The sequence below is a fragment of the Prionailurus bengalensis genome, chromosome E2, assembly GCF_016509475.1.
Source record: "Prionailurus bengalensis isolate Pbe53 chromosome E2, Fcat_Pben_1.1_paternal_pri, whole genome shotgun sequence".
Lineage (NCBI taxonomy): Eukaryota > Metazoa > Chordata > Mammalia > Carnivora > Felidae > Prionailurus > Prionailurus bengalensis.
Window position 1 is genome coordinate 61,183,562 of NC_057352.1, and position 18,099 is coordinate 61,201,660.

The window sequence follows — 18,099 nt, forward strand, 5'->3', positions numbered from 1 at the left end:
CAGAAACCACCCACCCTAAAGGACCAGGGGGTCGGGCTCTCCAGGAAGTGGGGCTGGCGGGCTGTGGACCCGGGGGGCAGAGGCAGCGGGAGGGGCTTCCCAGAGGGGGTTTGTACAAAGAATCTGACCCACAGCATGAATCCCGGGCTGGCGGCCCCCCTAACCGCCCTCAGAGCGGCGGCTCCATCCCCCACACTGTGGGGCGTCCCTGCCTTCAGCGGGGAGGGTACCTTGTCGACCGCCGCCCTTCAGCCCTCTGGGCCTTCCTTCCTCACCCACCGACCGCACCCCCAAAGGCCTCACTCGCACACCCTCTTGGGGCCAGCTGTTGGCAGACGCCCCCTCTCCTGATGGGACCCGGCCCCTGGGTGCACGGGGCTGGGGTGGGGGGGGGACCCTTGGAGCGGCTCCTGGGGATGTTCCAGGAAGTGTGCTAAGAAGCTGGGGGAGGAGCGCCCGCAGTCACACCCAGAAGGCTCCAGAGAGGTGGGGGTAGGAAGGAGACAGGACAGGGGGCACCTCACGAGCCTGAGCCCCGAGCCCTGGGAAGGAAGTTCTTCTCACAGGAGGCGGCAGGAGGGTGACAGGAGTCCCTGGGGACTCACACCGCCATCCACCCCCAGGGAGAGGGCAGGAGTACCTGCAGGGCGGGGCCAGCCCCGGGGAGGGCTTTGTCCTGAGGCGGGACAGGTGTCAAGTCCCTAAATGTGAAGCAGATGGCCCGGCCCTGACCCCCAGGCACAGGGACAGGGGACGGGGCCAGGGGTCAGCACCCTCGGGGCCCAGGCGGCGTCAGACCTTCCGCCAGATGTCCAGCCTCCGAGCCAGCCCTAACCCGATGCCAGGCGCCCCGGCACCTCCCTGCTTTCCTCTCTCCCACTCGGAAAATCCAGGCAGCCTCCCTGCTCCTGAAGGGCCGCTGAGGGTGGACGGATGGACAGACGGACGTCAGGGAGGAAAGTCTCCGCAGCGCTCCCTACCCCTTCCCCAGTGGACCCCTCCCCCCACTGCCCATCGGGCGGCCCGCGAATACAGGCATTGGCTCCACGGGTGGACGGATGGTGGGCCTGACGGACGGATGGGAGGAAGAGGGGGGCGCCCGGCGGGGGAGGACCTGTGGGAGGTATAGACCCTGCGGCCTGAGCTGGACCAGATGTCACAGGCTAGGGAGGGGTGACCAGCCAGCCTGTAGGGGGCAGAATGACACCTGCCCCCTCCCTCGATGTCCACACCCCAATCCCCGGACCCTGTGAACACGCTTCCTTACGGGGCAGAGGGGAACCAAGGCTGCCAAGCAGCCGACCTGAAAACAGGGGCTGACCTTGGATCCCCAGGGAAGGCCAGTGTCACCACAGGGTCCTAACGGTGGAGGGGGGCGGGAGGGCCAGAGTCAACGTGACGAGGTGACACTCGACGGGCCGTTGCTGGCTTGGGCGACGGAGGGAGGGGCCGTGGATGCCTCTAGAAGCCGGGAAAGTTGAGGAAACGGATCCTCCCGGGAGCCTCCAGAAGGAAACGGGGCCCGTGACACTGATGCCGGCCCGCGAGGCCCGTGCTGGTCTCCCGACCCCCCGCCTGAGGGACAAGGCTGTGCTCCAGTGGCCACAAGAGGCTCAGACGCCTCCGAGGCCTGGAAGCAGCCAGCAGCTACACCCGGCGCCTCAGAAGGCGGCACCTGTGGCCTGCCTCCCTTCACGGGTCCTCAGCTGTCACGGCCAACGCGGACCTCGGCCCGGCTGGGGCTACTTTTTCACCCGTCTCTGCCGGGCGCTGGCGATCATGCTGCTGACAGCCCGCTTCTCCCGGGGACCCTCACTCAAGCCCGGGGGCCCGTCCCCCCTCCAGCTCCGAGAGGACCTTCCCACCCACGGGAGGCAGAGCAGCCTGTGGGGCAGGTCCCTGAGCGCTGCCCTCCCTGAACAGCTGGGACAGGTATGGACACTGATGCACGCGGACAGAGGAGGCAGGAGCCCAGGGTGAGAGTTTGGACTCCATCTGTCCCCGTGTCACCTGGCTGCAGGTCCGCGCCTGTTCACAGCGGGCCTGCCTGCCCTCCCGCACGGGGCTCCCGAGACGGGGCGACGGCCTTCTGGGATGGCTCCGCGCCGTGAGCCCGCCTCCAGACCCTCCTGTGGGCACAGCCCCTGCCGGGTTCCCCACGTCTGTGTGCCTGGTGGACACAGGAGACTACGTGCCCACCCTCCAGGGGCTCAGGACCCCAGACGGGGCCTCGAGTGCCCAGCTACCCACACGACAGGGTGCCTGGTGATAACCCGAACCCCACGGAGCTCGCGCAGATGGCAAGAGCCTGACTTCGGGGGGTGGGGGCAGGGGCGGCTGGATATAAGGGGTTGGCCGCGGCCTCAACGGGCACAGTGGTTCGGGGAGGGGGGGGGGGCGCGGGGAACAGGAGAGGGAGCCCGCAGGAAGACGGCCCGTCTCACAGTGCCCGGGAAGCCCCAGGGACAAGGGGGGATTCGTCCAAGACCCCAGAACACACAGCGAGAGAAAAGACTGTGAACTTAGCCAAAGGTCGACAATGGAAAACAACGGAGCTTGGGACCACGCTTCCTTTACCCGGCCGTTGAACTGCCCGGGGCCTCCGGGGAGCACGCGGCACCCCGGCCCCTGGAGGCCCGGCTGGTCCTGTGGACGAGTCCCCCCACCCCACACCCCCCCCCAGCAGGAGCCACTTTGCAAGCCCTTACCTGGGACGCTGTGCGGAGAGGGGCCCGGGAACCAGGGCAACAGCAGCAGAAACAGCAGGTAGACCAGAGACAGGGCGTTGAAACGGCACAGGCAGGCTGCAGGGGAGGAGAGGGCGGTCAGCTCAGCCACGCGGGGCGCCCAGCCCGTGCCCCGGACGCCCCCAGACGCCGCCCCCCAAGGATCGCCCTGTAGAGTGCCTCCCAACATCACCCCTCAAACACCATCCTTGACGTCACCCCCAGACACAGCCCCCCAGATGTCACCCCAAACTTCACCCCCAGACACAGCCCCCCAGATGTCACCCCAAACTTCACCCCCAGACACAGCCCCCCAGATGTCACCCCAAACTTCACCCCCAGACACAGCCCCCCAGATGTCACCCCAAACTTCACCCCCAGACACAGCCCCCCAGATGTCACCCCAAACTTCACCCCCTAAATATCACCCGGACATAATCCCCCCGACATCAAGCCCCCAACATCACCCCCCCCCAGCCCACTGGACATCCCCATTAAGCATCGCTCTAACCCCGGGCCTCGGTACGGCCCCCACAGAGCATCCCCCCCAGACGCTGCCTGCTTGTCACCGTGTGAGACCGGCTGCCTCCTTCCACGTGTGAGCAACCTCACTTAGCGTGTGGCACGTCACCCATCGCTCAGGATTCACGCTGTCACACCGTGTCCAGACCACACACGTCACCTGTCGCTCAGAGCACACGTCCACTGTCACGCTGTGTCCCCAAACACACGTGTCACCCGTCAGAGCACATGTCCGCTGTCACGCCATGTCCCCACACATGTCACCTGTCACTCAGCACACACAATGTCACACTGTGTCCTCCTACAACTAGTTCTTTTTACCAACGTCCCACGTTGCGATCCTCTCCCGCAGATGCTGGGGCCTCGTCCTGTCCGCCCGTGTCTCAGGGGCACCGAGGGGTGCCCTCCCCCCCACGGGCGGACAGTGACAACGTGGCTGACTTTCGTTCCTTTGTCAAATTCCACAGTTTCAGGTGCACACAGCACAACTGACCTCCGCAGTCAGCGCTCAGAGCCCTAACTCGCGTGCTCGCGGGGACATGCCGGCCACCCCACGGCCTCTCGGCCCCACTTCTCCGTGAGCGGGATCGTGGGGCTCCCAGCCGGCGGCCTGGCTCCTGTCTCCGCCTCTGAGAGCCGCGCGTGTGCCCACGGCCTGTCCCCGCCTTTGCCCTCGACCCCACGCCCTCCACCCGGCACAGCTGGACGCTACCTTGACCGAGGGCGGCCGGGGGGCCGGGGGACCCGGGGCCGGGCCGGGCCCCGGGAACCAAGGCCTGTCAGGGGATGACGTCCTGATGTGGGTGTCGTCGCCAGGGATCGGGGGCCCACTCAGCCTTTCCTGGGGTGCCCGAGAGCGGGCTGGCAGGGCAGGTGGGCACCACCGGAGGGGCCCCCGGGGCAGAGCCGTCCCTGCCGCCCGTTCCTCCACCACCTCCGGCGGCAAGCGGCTCGGGAGGACAGCGCAGCCCGCGAGGGCACTGGCACCTACCACGAATCCGTCCCCTCCTGAGCAACCCGGCCTCGCGGCTCAGACGCGTGTGGCTAAGCCGACGGAGCCCGCTCTATTTCCCACCAGAGGCAGAGTTTACAAGCTGTCCCGGGACCTACTCTCTGTCCCCCCCCCACCGGCCCCCAAGCGTGAGCCGCGACCCCGCAAGGACTCGGACGTCCAGGTGGCAGCCGTGTGGACAGCCAGAGCCCAAACAAGCCGACTTGAACTTGCCCATCTGGCTGCATAGACCGCCTCCTGGGGGAGGGCGGGGGGGGGGGGCGCAGGGGTGGCATCTGCTCTGGGAAAAGGATAGGCTAGAATAACAGTGCCTGGGGGGGAGGCCACTGACCTGACCTGAGCCTCGTCTGGAGCAGGGGGGCCCCCTGGGGGCGTGGCCAGGTCTGCACCTTCCGGTCACCAGGTGGCGACGGAGATCCCTCCTCCCTGGGGCAGGGGCGGGGGGGGGGGGGCACAGGTCTCCTCCGGGGTCCGTTCTGCCCCCCTTGCTGTTCAGACAGGCCTTAGCTGGAGCCCCTCCTCCTACCCCTGGAGGCCGCGACGAAGGAGGGGCTCCCAGAGAACACAGGCCGCTGAGACGCCAGCCACCGGGGAACCTGCCGACACGCCCAGGCTTGTGGTCACCAGCAGGGGCTGCGCACACCTCTGCCTGTCCCCTGTCCTCGCCTTGTCCCCAGGCCAGGACCTTGGGCAAGCAGAGAAGCTGCGGGGGAGGGCAGGAGGGGCCGCGGCCTGGGGGGCAGACCCTTGACCGTGCAGCCGTGGGCAGCTCCAGGCCTCTGTTCCCACGTCTGTGCGACGGGGTTCGCACGTCCTGCCTGAAGGGTCATCCGAGGGCCACACTGAACGGAGGACCAGGTGCAGGGCCGGGGTTCGAGTCTGTCCCACCCACCGCTGACTAAGCCCCTCCTATCACCCCAGCCTCGCGGAGGCCCCAGGAACCCCGGGCGGGGGGGGGCGCTCCAGGTCACCTTCCACACCCGGAGCCGCCCCAAGCCTGGGCACCGCCCCCTCCATCACACACTGGCCGTGGCACCGGCTCGACCAGAAATACGACGTTGTACAGCAAGCGCACATTTTCGTTAAAAAAAATCCATCCGACCCGGCCCAAGAGGCAGGAGGGAACTGCGTTTACGGCAAAGGCTCCTCACGTTCCTCTTTGTGCCCCAAGGGCCGCACTTCCCAGCCCCCAGGTTGTTTCTCTCTCTCTCTGAGCCACGGCGACCCGCCACGGCTCCCCAGAGAGGGTGGCACTCCCTCGTCCCAGCCAAGCCACGTCCGTCGTCCCGACACCCCGGCCACCTGCACCCGTCCTCGGCCCCTCCCCCACCACGCGCCCCGTGACCTCCCAGAGGCTCCCCTGCTCCGGCCCCTGGGCACGGGGCCGCGGGTTGAGGCTCCCGGGGGCAGAAGCAGTTTCTAGGGGAGCAGGACCCTGAGGCCAGGACGGCGGAGGCGACGGTGGTGCTTCCTGGATGCGGAGTTTGGGGAAGATGGAAAGTTCTGAGGCTGGGTGGTGGGGACGGCTGCACAGCACGGAGACTGCACCTGAACCACTGCACCACACGCTTAAAAACGGTTAGGGGCGCCAGGGTGGCTCAGTGGGTTGAGCGACTGACTTCAGCTCAGGTCATGATCTCGCGGTCTGTGAGTTCGAGCCCTGCGCCGGGCTCTGTGCTGACCGCTCAGAGCCTGGAGCCTGCTTCCGATTCTGTGTCTCCCCCTCTCTCTGCCCCTCCCCTGCTCATACTCTGTGTCTCTCTCTCACTCTCAATAATAAATAAACGTTAAAAAAAAAAAATAAACAGTTAAGATGATCAATTTCATGTTCCGGGTCTTTTTTTTTTTTAATATTTATTTTTGAGAGAGAAAGAGAGCGTGAGTGAGAGCACAAGAGGGGGAGGGGCAGAGAGAGGGAGACACAGAATCCGCAACAGGCTCCAGGCCCCCAGCTGTCAGCAGAGCCCGACATGGGGCTCGAACCCATGAACCGAGAGACCGTGACCTGAGCCAACTGAGCCCCCCAGGGACCCCTAATTTTTTTTAAGTCATCTCTACACCCGACATGGGACCTGAATTCACGTGGAGCCTGCTTCAGATTCTGTGTCTCCCTTTTTCTCTGCCCCTCCCCTGCTCGTGCTGTCTCTCTCTCTCTCTCTCAAAAATAAACATTTAAAAAAAAAAAAAAGTTGCATGTTCTACCGACTGAACCAGCCAGGCGCCCCTGTCTTCTGTGTCTTTTACCAAAATAAGAAAATAAACATTTGAGTTCAGCAAAGGATGTCAGGAACCAGAACCTGAGGGCCAGGCGGGCCGGAGCCTGAGAGTGTGGGAAACGGCCCCGGCCTCTCCCACACCAGGCTGAGCAGAAGGGAAAGAATCTCTGAGAAGCTTATCTGCCCGAAGCAGGAAATCGGAGATGGAGAGCCAGAGGCGCGGCCGGTGGGGCACTGCCGGGTGGCCCGGCCCCGAGAGGGACCCACCGCGGCCCCGGAATTCAACACGCGCGATCTGCCCGGCAGAAGGTCCGGTCTGGGCTCCGCAGACAGCCGGGTGGGAGACGGCGTCTCCAGCCACACCGACGAGGCTCCCGGGTGCCGGGAGGTCTCGGCCGGCCGCCCGCCGCAGGGTGCCAGCTCGCAGAGGCCCGGCTGCCGTCCCTCACTCGTCCGCCGAAGCTGGCACCAGGCGGGCGGGTGACGCCGGCCCAGGGGACGTGAGCGGGGGAAAGCCGGGCCCGCTGCCTCCAGTGGGCGGAGTGGCAGAGGGGGCTCGGGGTCCGGGCCGGGCCGGCCACCCTCCCCTGGGAGCAGGGGACCGGGGACGGGGCAAGAGGCCAGCAAGGGAGCACAGGCAAACCGGCCTCGACAGCGGAACTCAGGCCAGCGCTCGCGATGCTCTCCGTCCAGAGGAGGACGCAGGCCTCAGAGAGGAAAGGCTTCCGTGGTGGTGGCGACCGGGGCTTAGTTCTGGACTCCTGGCTCCACATCCGGGCCTTCTGGGCCCCTCCGTGCGGCCATCGAGGCTGCCGGGCTGAGTGCCGTGAACGTGGCCTCACTGTGCCTGTGCACGCAGAGGAGGCGGCCTGGAGGAGGTGGCATTTCTTTTGGCCTTGAAGGCCGGCCAAGACTCGGGGAAGGGTGGAGGAGGTGCCCGTCAGCCCCAGAGAAGCAGAGAAGGAAGAACCGGCTGGAGGGACAGGGCCCCCGCTCTGCCCAGGCAGCTCCCACCTCCCCAAGAGAGCAGCTCTGGCTGGCCTGTGACCTCATGGGGGAAATATGCCTTTTCCTGAGCCAGGAACAATAGGTTGGGGGTGGGGGGAAGAGAGCCCTGCCCGGCAGGAAAGGACTCCCTCCTGCCAGGCCCCCTCACCCACGAGCCAGCGCATGCTTAACCCTTTACAGACCCTCACGCAGCCCCGCACAGCCCTGAAGTCCCACCCAGCAAGCGGTCCACCAGACGCTGGGCCTGTGGATGAGGGACGTGGGGTCTCGGCCGGTGCAGGTCAGGAAGGGGAGGGGAGGTTCGGGGCCGATCACACACTGCTCCGCTCACGCCACCTGGAGGCCCACGCTGGGCCCACGCTGCAGATCAGGCTCCCGGGTCTTGGGCCTTGTCCCCTGGGGCTGGCCGGTGGCAGGTGGCAGGAGACTGCCCAGACCTTCCCCACCCCTTCCCTCCTGAGGGAGCCGGAGCTCCGAGCCTCCCCATCTCTAAAGCAGGGTGGACGAGACGTCTGCACGAAGTGGGGGCGGGGGGACGGGCGGACGCTTCACCTGCCGGCAGGGTCCTCAGTGACCCTGCGGGGGGTGTGGCCGGCACCACTGGCGGGGAGGAAACAAACATGGCCAGGCTGAGCAGTGAGCCACAGGCCGGCGACACAAGCAGAGCGGAGCAGGGTGGGAAGGCGGTGGCCGGCGTGAGCACGGGGACCAGGGCTCACGGGCGCCACGGCTGACACGGGGCGGGGGCTCTGACTTCCAGCCACAGCCCACACCAGTGTCACAAGCTGGAAGGACAGTGTCCCAGGGAGAGGCCGAGGGGCCTGGGCGGGGTGGACGAGCCACAGCCAGCACTGTCCCGGGCACCTACGACGGGCAGGATGGCTGCCTCTACTTTGCAGGTGAGGAAGCTGAGGGGCTCCCGGGGACCGGCGCTGACACCCTGCCACTCGGAAACGGTGCAGGCCCAGGTGACCCTCGGTGCAGGTCAGGAAGGGCCGGGGGTGGGGGGTGGGGGCCAGTGCGGGACCAGCAGGTCTGAGGGGGCAGCTGCGGGCGCAGGGGAGGCCGGGACGGCAGAGGGAGGGGCACTTCCTCCTCTGCGAGCTGTGCCCTGCAGGGGTGAGGCCCTGAGCACCCCGGCTGGGCTGCTGGGTCACAGGGAGAAGGGCTGAGGCCGCCAGCCCAGTGGTCTGGGAGGAAGAGCGCCATGGACAAGCAAACTCGTCCCCACCCCACTCTGGGCCTCGGTCTCCCCCCTGGTGAAAATGGGACCCAAAGGGCCAGGTCTGAAATCTGGTGGCTCTGCCCAGCTCTACGGGGGACAGGCCTCCCTGTGCCCGCGTCCTCGGCTGCTACGTGGCAGGGATCCCGCTGTGCCCCTCCGGGGACCGAGGCAGTGGGCACGGTGCCCAGCACGTGGCAGGAGGGGGCTGGCCGGGCACCGTGGGACATGGCAGCCGGCCGTCCACGCACAGGATTCCTCTTGAGAGAAACAGAAACAGAAACCCGATTCGGGCTCGTAGATGCACAAAAAGTCCCGGAAAGGTCTATGCCCAGTTGCTGTTGGCCTTTGCCCGCGCAGGAGGGTCCTTGGCCCTGGGAGTCCCCCTCCTCTTAGGGAGAACATTCTCACATGTCCTGGACTTGCTCACAAGTGAAGTGACCCCAAAGAGAAAAGCCTGGCGGGAACAGCGTGGAAGGGGACAGACGTGTGACCCGGGCTCTCCTTTCATGCCAGGGGCTGCCGCTGGGCAGGGCCTGAGTCGCCTGAGTCCCCAGGGCACTGTGGCAGCGGGCGGGACTAGACCCGGGGCTCCTGGCCCGGGGCCCACACCTCCAGGCCTGCCATCTGCGGCCAGCAGGGCCAAGCCCCTAGGAGGCCAGGTGGAGCCCAGGGACGGGAGGTCAGAGTCCCAGGTGACAGCCGCCAACCCAGGGCGGGGGTCCTGGTCCCAGCCCCGCCACCCTCCCCCTGCCTGCTGTCCCCCAGGCTGTGCTCACCCTGCCTTACTTGGCTTGGAGGAGAAGCCCGTAACACCCTGCTGGCCTGTGCCAGGGGCGGGCGGGTGGGGGGGGAGGAGGAGGAGGAGGAGGACAGACGTGGCATAAGGGCTGTCCCTTGCCCTCTGCTGGAGCTGCCCGGGTAGCAGGGCCCGCCGGCCTCCACGGCTGCAGCATGTCCCCAAGCTGGGACCAGACCCTGACCCGAAGTGACCAAAGGTTTGGATCTTTCTGGAAGAGGAAGGTGGGGAGGTGGGCCTAGGGCCCGGGAGTGAGCTGGCCCCATCCAAGCATCCCGTACCCTCTAGAGACAAGATCTGCGGTCACAGAAAGGCCAGGAAGGCAGGGTTAGAGGTCAGAACCTCGGAGCACAGGGGCGGGAGGGGAGTGAGGGCTGTGCCCGCCACACCCGCAGGCCTCCTGGGACCAGGCTCCACTCAGACGCCCCAACACCTGCCCCCCGCCACCCCAGAGATGCTTTCCAGAGTACGCCCCGCAGCACCCCACCCAGAGAGCTCTGCTGAGGGGCCTGGCACTCTGTCCCTTAGCAACTCCAGCACTGGCCACACGCCGGCCGTTGGGGCCTCTGGCCCCCAGAGCGCCACGCGGCCCTGGGGTAGGACCTGCCAGACGCCGCCCCGGGGACAGGGGCACCAGCCACGGGTGGGGTGGGGGGAGAAACGGCCACAGGAGCCCCTCATGGTTTACGAAGTGAAGAAACTCAGGGACCCACCGAGGACCCTCTCCTCTCACAGGAAAAGGCTGGCCTGAAGTCCGCAGAGGGCCTCCCACAGCCTCATGGGGGGAGACACAGGGCACAGCGAGGGTCCCCGCGGGCCACGGCCAAGAACGCCGTGTTACCTACTTGGAGCCCAGCCAAGAGCCCGGGGCCCCGTGCCGCCGGCCGAGGTTTAATTAGCGTGGGGTCCGGACACTGGTTTTATGGCTCACCTGACGGCCAGGCCCCTCCCCCTCCACCACCAGCTCCGTGAGGCTGGCCTGAGGAGGGCCTGGCGGCCACTGAGAGCCAAACACAGAGGGACCCCACAGGAGGGACACCTGCCACGTCCTCACACACAGTCCTCAGGTTGGGGGCGCCTGATGGCTCGCGGCCCAGCTGCCCTCCCAGCCACACGCAGCCCCAGGCGGACAGTGCAGGGCACAGAGGGACAGCATGGGTGGGGGTATGACCTGCATGGTGTCCGGGGACCTGGGGACCCAACAGACACCACAAGAGCCCCCGCCGTGCACGGCAGGCACCTCAAAGCCAGGGGTGGGTGCACGGCGCGGGTGGCCTGGCCTCTACGACCATTCACAGGCCTTCTGACCCCAACGTGTCACAAGTGGGGCCACCTCCTGGCCCCCAGCTCTGGAGCACGTTCCCCTGCCTGGAGGGGGCTCAGCTCTTCCGTGCTTCTCCCCGGGACGCTGCCCAGACACCCACCGAGTGCCCGTTGCCACCAGCAAAGCATCCCTTCACGTCAGACTCAGGCGGCCCCACCCAGGGGCAGGACCTGCATTTCCTCAGACGTCGTGTTTGTCGCGGGCTCTGTTCCCGTGAAGGGTCAGCAGCCGGCCACCCTGCCCAGAGGAACCCTCCAGAGAGGAGGCCGGACTCCAGGCACGGGCGGGGCCGCATTCCACAGGGAGGGACCTCCCGGGAGGCACAGGCCACAGGCTGCAGGTAAACAGCCGGGGGGCGGGGCGCCCAGGAATGGAGTTTAGGGACCGGGCCCCACGCGGCGCCCCCACCCACCTCTGCGAGGACGGGGTTTGGCAACAACCCCCACCAGGGCCACTCGGAGCTCAGGGGCCTGGCCCGGGAAGGGGCCCCAGGGAGGAGCGAGCTGACAACACGACGTCCCCCAGCCGGCGGCTGGCACGCGTGGGGGCTGGCGGGCTAGAGCCCCCCGGGTGGGTCTCCGCACGGGCCAGCCCCGTCCAGGGCCCTCAGCACGTCCTCAGGTCACCACCCTCCCGAGTCCCCACCGCCGAGACTTCCCAGGGACCAGCAGGACATCCTCCAGCCACAGGGAAAGGGGCTCTGCGCGGAGCAGGGCAGACGAGGTGGCCAGGGGCCTGCGCCCGGCGCCCACGTGGAGACCCGGCCCTGGCGGTTCCCTGTGCCCCGCGGGCTCTTTCCTGGACGGCCAACTCACACCCCACAGGTCAGGCGGCCCCTCGGGCGCAGGACCCGGGCAGAGAGCGGGCCGGCAGCTCAGGCCAGGGCGAGTGACACCTGTGACACCCGGAGCTCCGGCTTCGGGTGCCGAGCGGATGTGGCCCGTGGGGTGGGCGGTCCCGGGCCGGCGGGACCTGCTCCTCCGTGACCCGCTGGCACTTCACCCAGAGGGCGGGGGCCGCAGCTGTGACCCTGCCCTCCACGTGACTGAGGGTCTGACGAGGTGCGTGGGGGGAGGGGGTCAGCTGTGGGACCTCTCCTGAGGGTGAGGGGCTGCAGGAACCATAGTCCTAACACCCGAGGGGGTCCTGCCCCCCGGTCGCGGCGCCGGTTGTCCGAGTGCGCAGAGAGGCCCCGGGTCTCGGACAAGTCCCGATGCCCTCCGGCTGGCTGACCCCAGGGTCCAGAGGCCTCTCGGGCTGAGCAGACTACGGCAGACAGGGTTTGATGGCGAGCTCCGGGCGAACGGAGACCCCGCGGGCGCCGCACCCCCGACCGCCCCGGATCCCGGGCTCGTTGATGACTGACCTGCCCCTACAGGAGTGCCCGACGTCACCAGGGCCACACCACACAGGGGACCCCGAGCCGTGCACCTGTCCCTGGGCCACCCGGCGCCTCACACGGGCAGAACTCACCACCCAGCAGAGACTGCCAGATGGGGGGCCGCTCCCCCGGTCTCGACAACAGCCCCCCCCGGAGCCGCTGAGGTCCGGTCCTCCGTGCGGATGCCAGAGGGGACCATGGAGCTCCAGGAGACAGGGCGGCAAGGGTCCACACCCGCCACAGACCCCAATAATAAATACACTCGACCCGGCCCATCGTGTGTCAGGCTGTCATGAGCCCAGGGACGTGCGGAGGGCACGGGGGTCAGAGCGCCGCCTCCAGGGGCCCAGTCTCCTGGGGACAATGGTGGACACAAAGGAACAATGAATGAGTCAATGAGAACAAGTCTGGTGGGAGCCAGCAGGGAGGGGCTGCTGGGACTGGCCTCCAGGAAGCCCTCCTCTTGGGGGCAGGGCCCGGAGATCCCACACAGGATGATCCAGTGCAAAGGCCCTGAGGTGACCACGCTCACAGGAGACCCAGAGGAGGGCAGCGTAGCACCCCAGGAGACCGCGTCCTCCCACAGCCCCAACCAAGGCGGCCGTGTTTTCCTATCAGGTCCTTGTCCGGCCAACATTTAGCGTAACCCATCTAGAGAGTGGGGGTCCTTAAGGTAGGGGTCCCAGCGCAGGTTCTCAAGCTCGCCAGGTCACGAGGGGCCAGGCCCCGCGGTCGGTGCTGGATCGGAGTCTCTGGGGACTGGGACGCGCCCCGCAGACCCAAGGCCCGCGCTCCAGAAACTGCCTGGCGAACTGAAGGACCCAGGGTGTCCTTCCTCCAACCCAGGAATGTGACTGCATCACAACCCGGCGGCCGTCCTGTCTTCTGAGGCAGCACCCGACCTCACAGCGTGACCTGGGACCACCCTTCAAGGACAATGACCTTCTGCTCCCTGCATGCTGGGGTCCCTTATCCTCTGGCCTCCGGCCTCTCTCCTGCGAGTGCCTTCTCCCCACAAACCCCAGGACGGCATCCACTGCACGGACGGCCGCCGCAGCCAGGCCCACGGACAGCCCGGGCTTCGGAGGAGTCTCTGGGCCGCTTACCGCCTTCCGGAGGCCACGCCAGCCTTTCCAGATGTGGGGGTCCACCCTGGGCAGACCAGGTACCCGCATCTCCTCCCCAGCTCTGGGCCCAGGACCCAGGGTTGGGGCACTGACTCAGAGCCCCACCCCGTGACTCAGCCAGCCCACGGCACCCCGAGTCTCAGCCTGTCCGGCGTGGCTCGTGCGCACGGCCGCAGAGTCCGGTTGGCCCTGCTAGGGGGGCCCTTCCCGGCAGGAGAGAGGAATGCCTTCTGGCCACCTCCTGTTGGCAGGCAGGTGGGGGGCGGGGTGGCTGGCCAGGTGAGAGGCGGGGGACGCAGGCCCTTCGGAGCCCGGCCCTCCCCGGGGCTGAGGGAACTTAGGGAGCAGCACCGGAGGCTGAGGAAGGGGGCTGTTGTCACGTCTGTGTACTTCAGCAGGGGGCCGTGTCAGGTCCTGGCTCCACCCCCTCCGCTCTGTCCCCCGGCGTCCCCTTTGTGAAATGGGGCACCGACGAGCATTTGTGCCGTGACCACCTTTCTCCCCAGCCGACACCTGCCCAGCTCGGGGCCCGTCTCCAGAAGGCACCACCCTAGTGAGCGAGTGCCGGGCCCGCGGGGACCCTGATATGTTATCTGCGCCCTGGATCAGGCAGGGAGGTCAGGGGCTGTGCCAGCTGTCAGGGCGCCTGGCGATGTGACGAGACACACACGCGCCGTGCACAAAGCAGCACACCTGCGCGGTCGAGTGCCCGGTCGGGAGGGTTGGGACCGGGCCTTGGGGGCCGGGCGTGTGGGGGTTTCCGTCTCAGCCTGGCCAAGCTGCAGGAAGGTTTGCCTTCTGAGGACTCACGTTGAACCCTAAGAGCAGCAGGTGACCCTCCGGGAGGCAACTGGAGCCAACCGGATGAAAGCCGTAAGAGCACAGAGCAGGCCCCTGGGAAAGAAGGCGCTCTCCAGGGCTGCCCTGTGGAACGCGGACTGGGGATTGCCACTTCCTCTCTTGCCCGAAGTCCCAGCCGGCCGCGTGCCCACGGCCGCGCCAGCCAGTTCCCGGAGCAAACGGGTTCCTCTCTCGCGTGTCTGCGCACGGGCACATCGGTGCTCCTGTGGGATGTCGCATCCGTCTGCGTCCCACTGGTCCCGTTCCTCTGACGGACCCACCTGGTACTGACGGTCAGCACCTGTCTCTGCAGTCCGGGCCCAGGTGGCCGCAGGCTTGGGAGGACAGGGTGCCGGGGCCCCAGGAGCTCTCTGGAAATTCAACAAGCTCGTGAAATGACCGAGGGAAAAATCAACACGGTCCGCTCATAACAACCGGCCCGGCCCCACCCCCAGGAAGCCAGCCTCCGGAGCAGGGACCCAGCCCCCACTGCCCCGAGCGTCCAGGCACAGGACGCGAGCACTGGGGCTCTCCCCGGCCGGAACCCGGGCCGCAAACACTCCCTTGAGTCGCCTGCATTGTGAGGTGTGTCCGCAGAGAAGCGCCCAAGGTCCGTGCCGCCCGCCAGCGCGGGGTCCACAGGGTGGACGGCGCGGAGTACGGGGCCCGTGGCTCATTTCCCTGCGATCCTCTCCCTCCGCCAGCAAAAACACGCTTGGGATTCAGGATATCCTTCCAGAAAGAGCCACTTTGGAGCTCCAGAATCCCATCAGGGTCATTTCCAAGGGGACATTCCTGCAGCCATCTGGGGCCGGAGAGAACAAAAGCACACTGGCCGAGGGGCGGGGGCCCGAGCTCCCGAGGGGCCAGATGCCAGAGGCCCCGGGGAAAGCAACGGGCGTCCCTGGAACCCCCTGCCCCTCCCCCATCCGTACGCCAGATCCCCGCCAAGCGCCAAGCACGGTGTGTGCCAGCAGCTCGGCCGAGGCAGGGCTGGCCTCCCCGCACAAGCCCTTGGTGGAGGGAGGCCCCACTGCGGCCCGCTCCCGGGGGAGGGAAGTCACAAGCCAAGGCCCCTCAGACAGTGAGTGACAGCAGCAGGCGGGACCGGGCCCTCCTGGCCTAGCTGCGGACCGCCCGGCAGGGCCCAGCTCCCCCGCCACACACGAGACGGCTGTGCCCTCAGCCCCGGCCCGGCTCCCGCCCCCCCGCCCCCAGCTCAGTTCAACGGGCCCCCAGACCGAGGCCTGAAGTTCCGTGCGGTCGTGGGGCAGGGCCCGGGGCCGGTCAGTGTCACCGCCCCGCCAGCCTCGGATGGCGGTCAGCACCGACTCCCGGTGACGGAGTACACTCCCCAGACGAGAGGAGAAACGATTAAGTGGCCACTTTGAGAGCGGACGGCGCAGCTCCCCATGCCCTGGGGGACACAGCGGGTGGGGACGGGGCAGGCCTGGCTGAAGCTATATGTTCAGTTCCTGGAAAAAGAGGGACACGCTGCCGGCTCACCCACGGCATCCTGTTTTTATGGAAACTAATCTAATTCCGAACGGCGCAGCAGGCAGCGGACATGCAAGGGGGTCCCGGGAGGCCGCGGCGAAGGGGCGCCCGCGGCCCGGCGCGGTGGGCACGGCCGCCCTCTGCCAGCGCCACTCCCGAGGGTCAGATCCCCCCGCCCCGGGGGAGGCCGGGGACGGCGGGTCCTTCCTGGCAGTGAGAAAGAAGCAGGCCGGCTCCCGCCCCCCCCCCCCTCCACCCCTTCTCAGCCGGACTCTGTCGCAGGAAGGCTGCCTGGGGCAGACAGATGTCACCGTGGGGCTCCCGCCCACGACACGCAGGTCAGACAGTACCAGAGATGCCACAGCCTTCAGGGACCTCCTCCCGACCTGGCAGCCCGATGGCTTCGGGCCCGAGGCTTTGGAGTCCCCACAGCCTTGGCTCTAAGTCTGTGCCCGTGTGGCCCCTGAGCCTCAGTGTCCGCATCTGCTCGAGGGGGACACCAACCCCACCCACGAGAGGCTGCCCTGCGTGACGCCCGGAGTAAAGCGGCCGGCCCTTCACTAGCACCGTCTGCTGGGTTCACACGACGTGTGCCTGCTGACGCCCAATCGGGGCCCGGGCTCCAGCCGGACACTGACGGGAGACTCGGCCACCTGCCCGAAGCCGCGAAAACCGGGACCGGGCCTTACTTCCCGCTGCCCACCACAGCGACCTGACCGCCCTTCCAAGCCCCTCCAGCTCCTCAGGGTCAGGGCTGAACCTCTGGGCTACGCTGGCTCCAGGGGGCCTGAAGGCACACGTCTACAGGGCACGGGCCGGCCCCGACCCCAGGCTGCCGCAGAGTTCCCACTCACACACAGAAGGGACGTGCGTCCCCGCGGGCCTCCCCCAACTGCCCCTCGGAGGCCCAGCGAGCGGGTGGCCCAGGGAAGCCCGATACGGGGCCGGGCGGGCCTGCCGGCTCCTCCCGCACTCACGGGGCACCCGGCAGGCCCGCGGAAACCTACTCTTCCCGCCTCATCCAGGGAGGGGACCACGTGGGGAGGTCCCCAAGGCCGAGGACATCCCCGCTCACAAGCAGACATGATCTCCTCTGGCCGGGCCCCTCCCCGCTCCCACCGCCAGCCAAGCGCACACATTTCCACCCTCACAGGGACCAGCCTGACACCTGTCCTCTGGGCCCTGACGCCAGCCCCACGCCGCGCCCCTCCGACCGGCCACAGGGCCCCAGAGCCGACCTCCCGCTCCCATCGCTTCCAGCTGTGGGACCGGGAGTCTGCTCATCCTCTTTCAGGCTGATTCTTTGGCTGACGCCTCGGAGGGTCCGTGAGGACGGGGGGCTTGGGGTTCACGGCGGCCACGCAGGGCACAGCCGACTTGCTCGTCCATCACCAGCCTGGAACCGCACCCTCAGAGCGGGGAGCTGCCTCAGGGGGCCCGGCCCTCTGCCCCGGGGCTCCAGCCGAGGCTGGTGCCGGTCCCCAGCGTCCGGGGCCAGGGAGCCTCCTTCTGGGAGGGCACCAGAAAACTCCCCGGCCGCCAGCGCTCTGAGGGGACGGAGGAGGAACTGTCAGGATGGGCGCCCCGCCCCCCAGCACGGGCTCCACGCGGGGGCAGAGACGCACCTGCCCGGACCCGGGCCGGGCCGCGTCCCGAGCTGGGAAGGACCCTCCTGCCGGCGGCCCACGAAGTCAGCCACGAGGTTGTCCCCGCTGCTGTCCTGGGGGAGCGCCCACCAGCCCGTGACTCGGCCAGACCAGCAGGTTCCACTGTCCCCACCCAAGGGGACAGCAGCCCCAGCAGCCACCGCCTCGGCTTCGGGACGTCCCCGAGCTGCCCCACATTCCTCCCTGGTGAGAGCACAGGCGCCCTGCGGGGCTGCAGGGAAGAGGTCCCTCGCCGGAGCGCTCGGCCCCCGCAGCTGCACCCTGGACGGCCCGCGGGACGTGGTGGGGCGTGGGCCGCTCAGGGAGCCGCGGTTCAGAGGCCCCGCCCCACCCGTGCCGGGGCAGCGAGGGCTCGGGAGGGGCGGCCAGCTCAACGAGGTCCCGGGGCCCACGTCGCCCGGTGAGTCACCCTAAGGGCCACCGGCTGAGCCGGGCAGGTGCTGACCTTACGACTGGGGCACAGGGAGGCCCCCGGAGGGCAGGGCAGCCCCACAAGGCCTCCCTGCAACACACCAGGTAGGTCTGCTCTGCTTCTCAAGGCGAGGAGCTTGAGGCTCAGAGACGCTGTGGGACGTGTCCCAGGGCGCCCAGCAGCAGGGCCAGATTTGGGGCCAGCACAGAGAAGCTTCGCCGGGCATTTCCCCTCCCACGGTCTCCGTTCCACAGGCACCTACGTGTGGCCTCATGAACCAGTGGGGCTTTCTTAATATTTATTTATTTTTGAGAGAGGAGACAGCATGTGCGCACACGAGTGGGGG

The 18,099-nt window shown here is 67.8% G+C and overlaps 1 protein-coding gene across 1 annotated transcript in view; it reads right to left on the bottom strand.

Annotated features, from left to right (window-relative positions):
• PIEZO1 (piezo type mechanosensitive ion channel component 1) overlaps positions 1–18,099 on the bottom strand; it is a 53,692-nt gene that overhangs the window by 24,760 nt on the left and 10,833 nt on the right. The window contains 1 exon segment of the mRNA XM_043599878.1: positions 2,709–2,804. Within this exon segment, the coding sequence (XP_043455813.1) occupies positions 2,709–2,804 (96 nt within the window).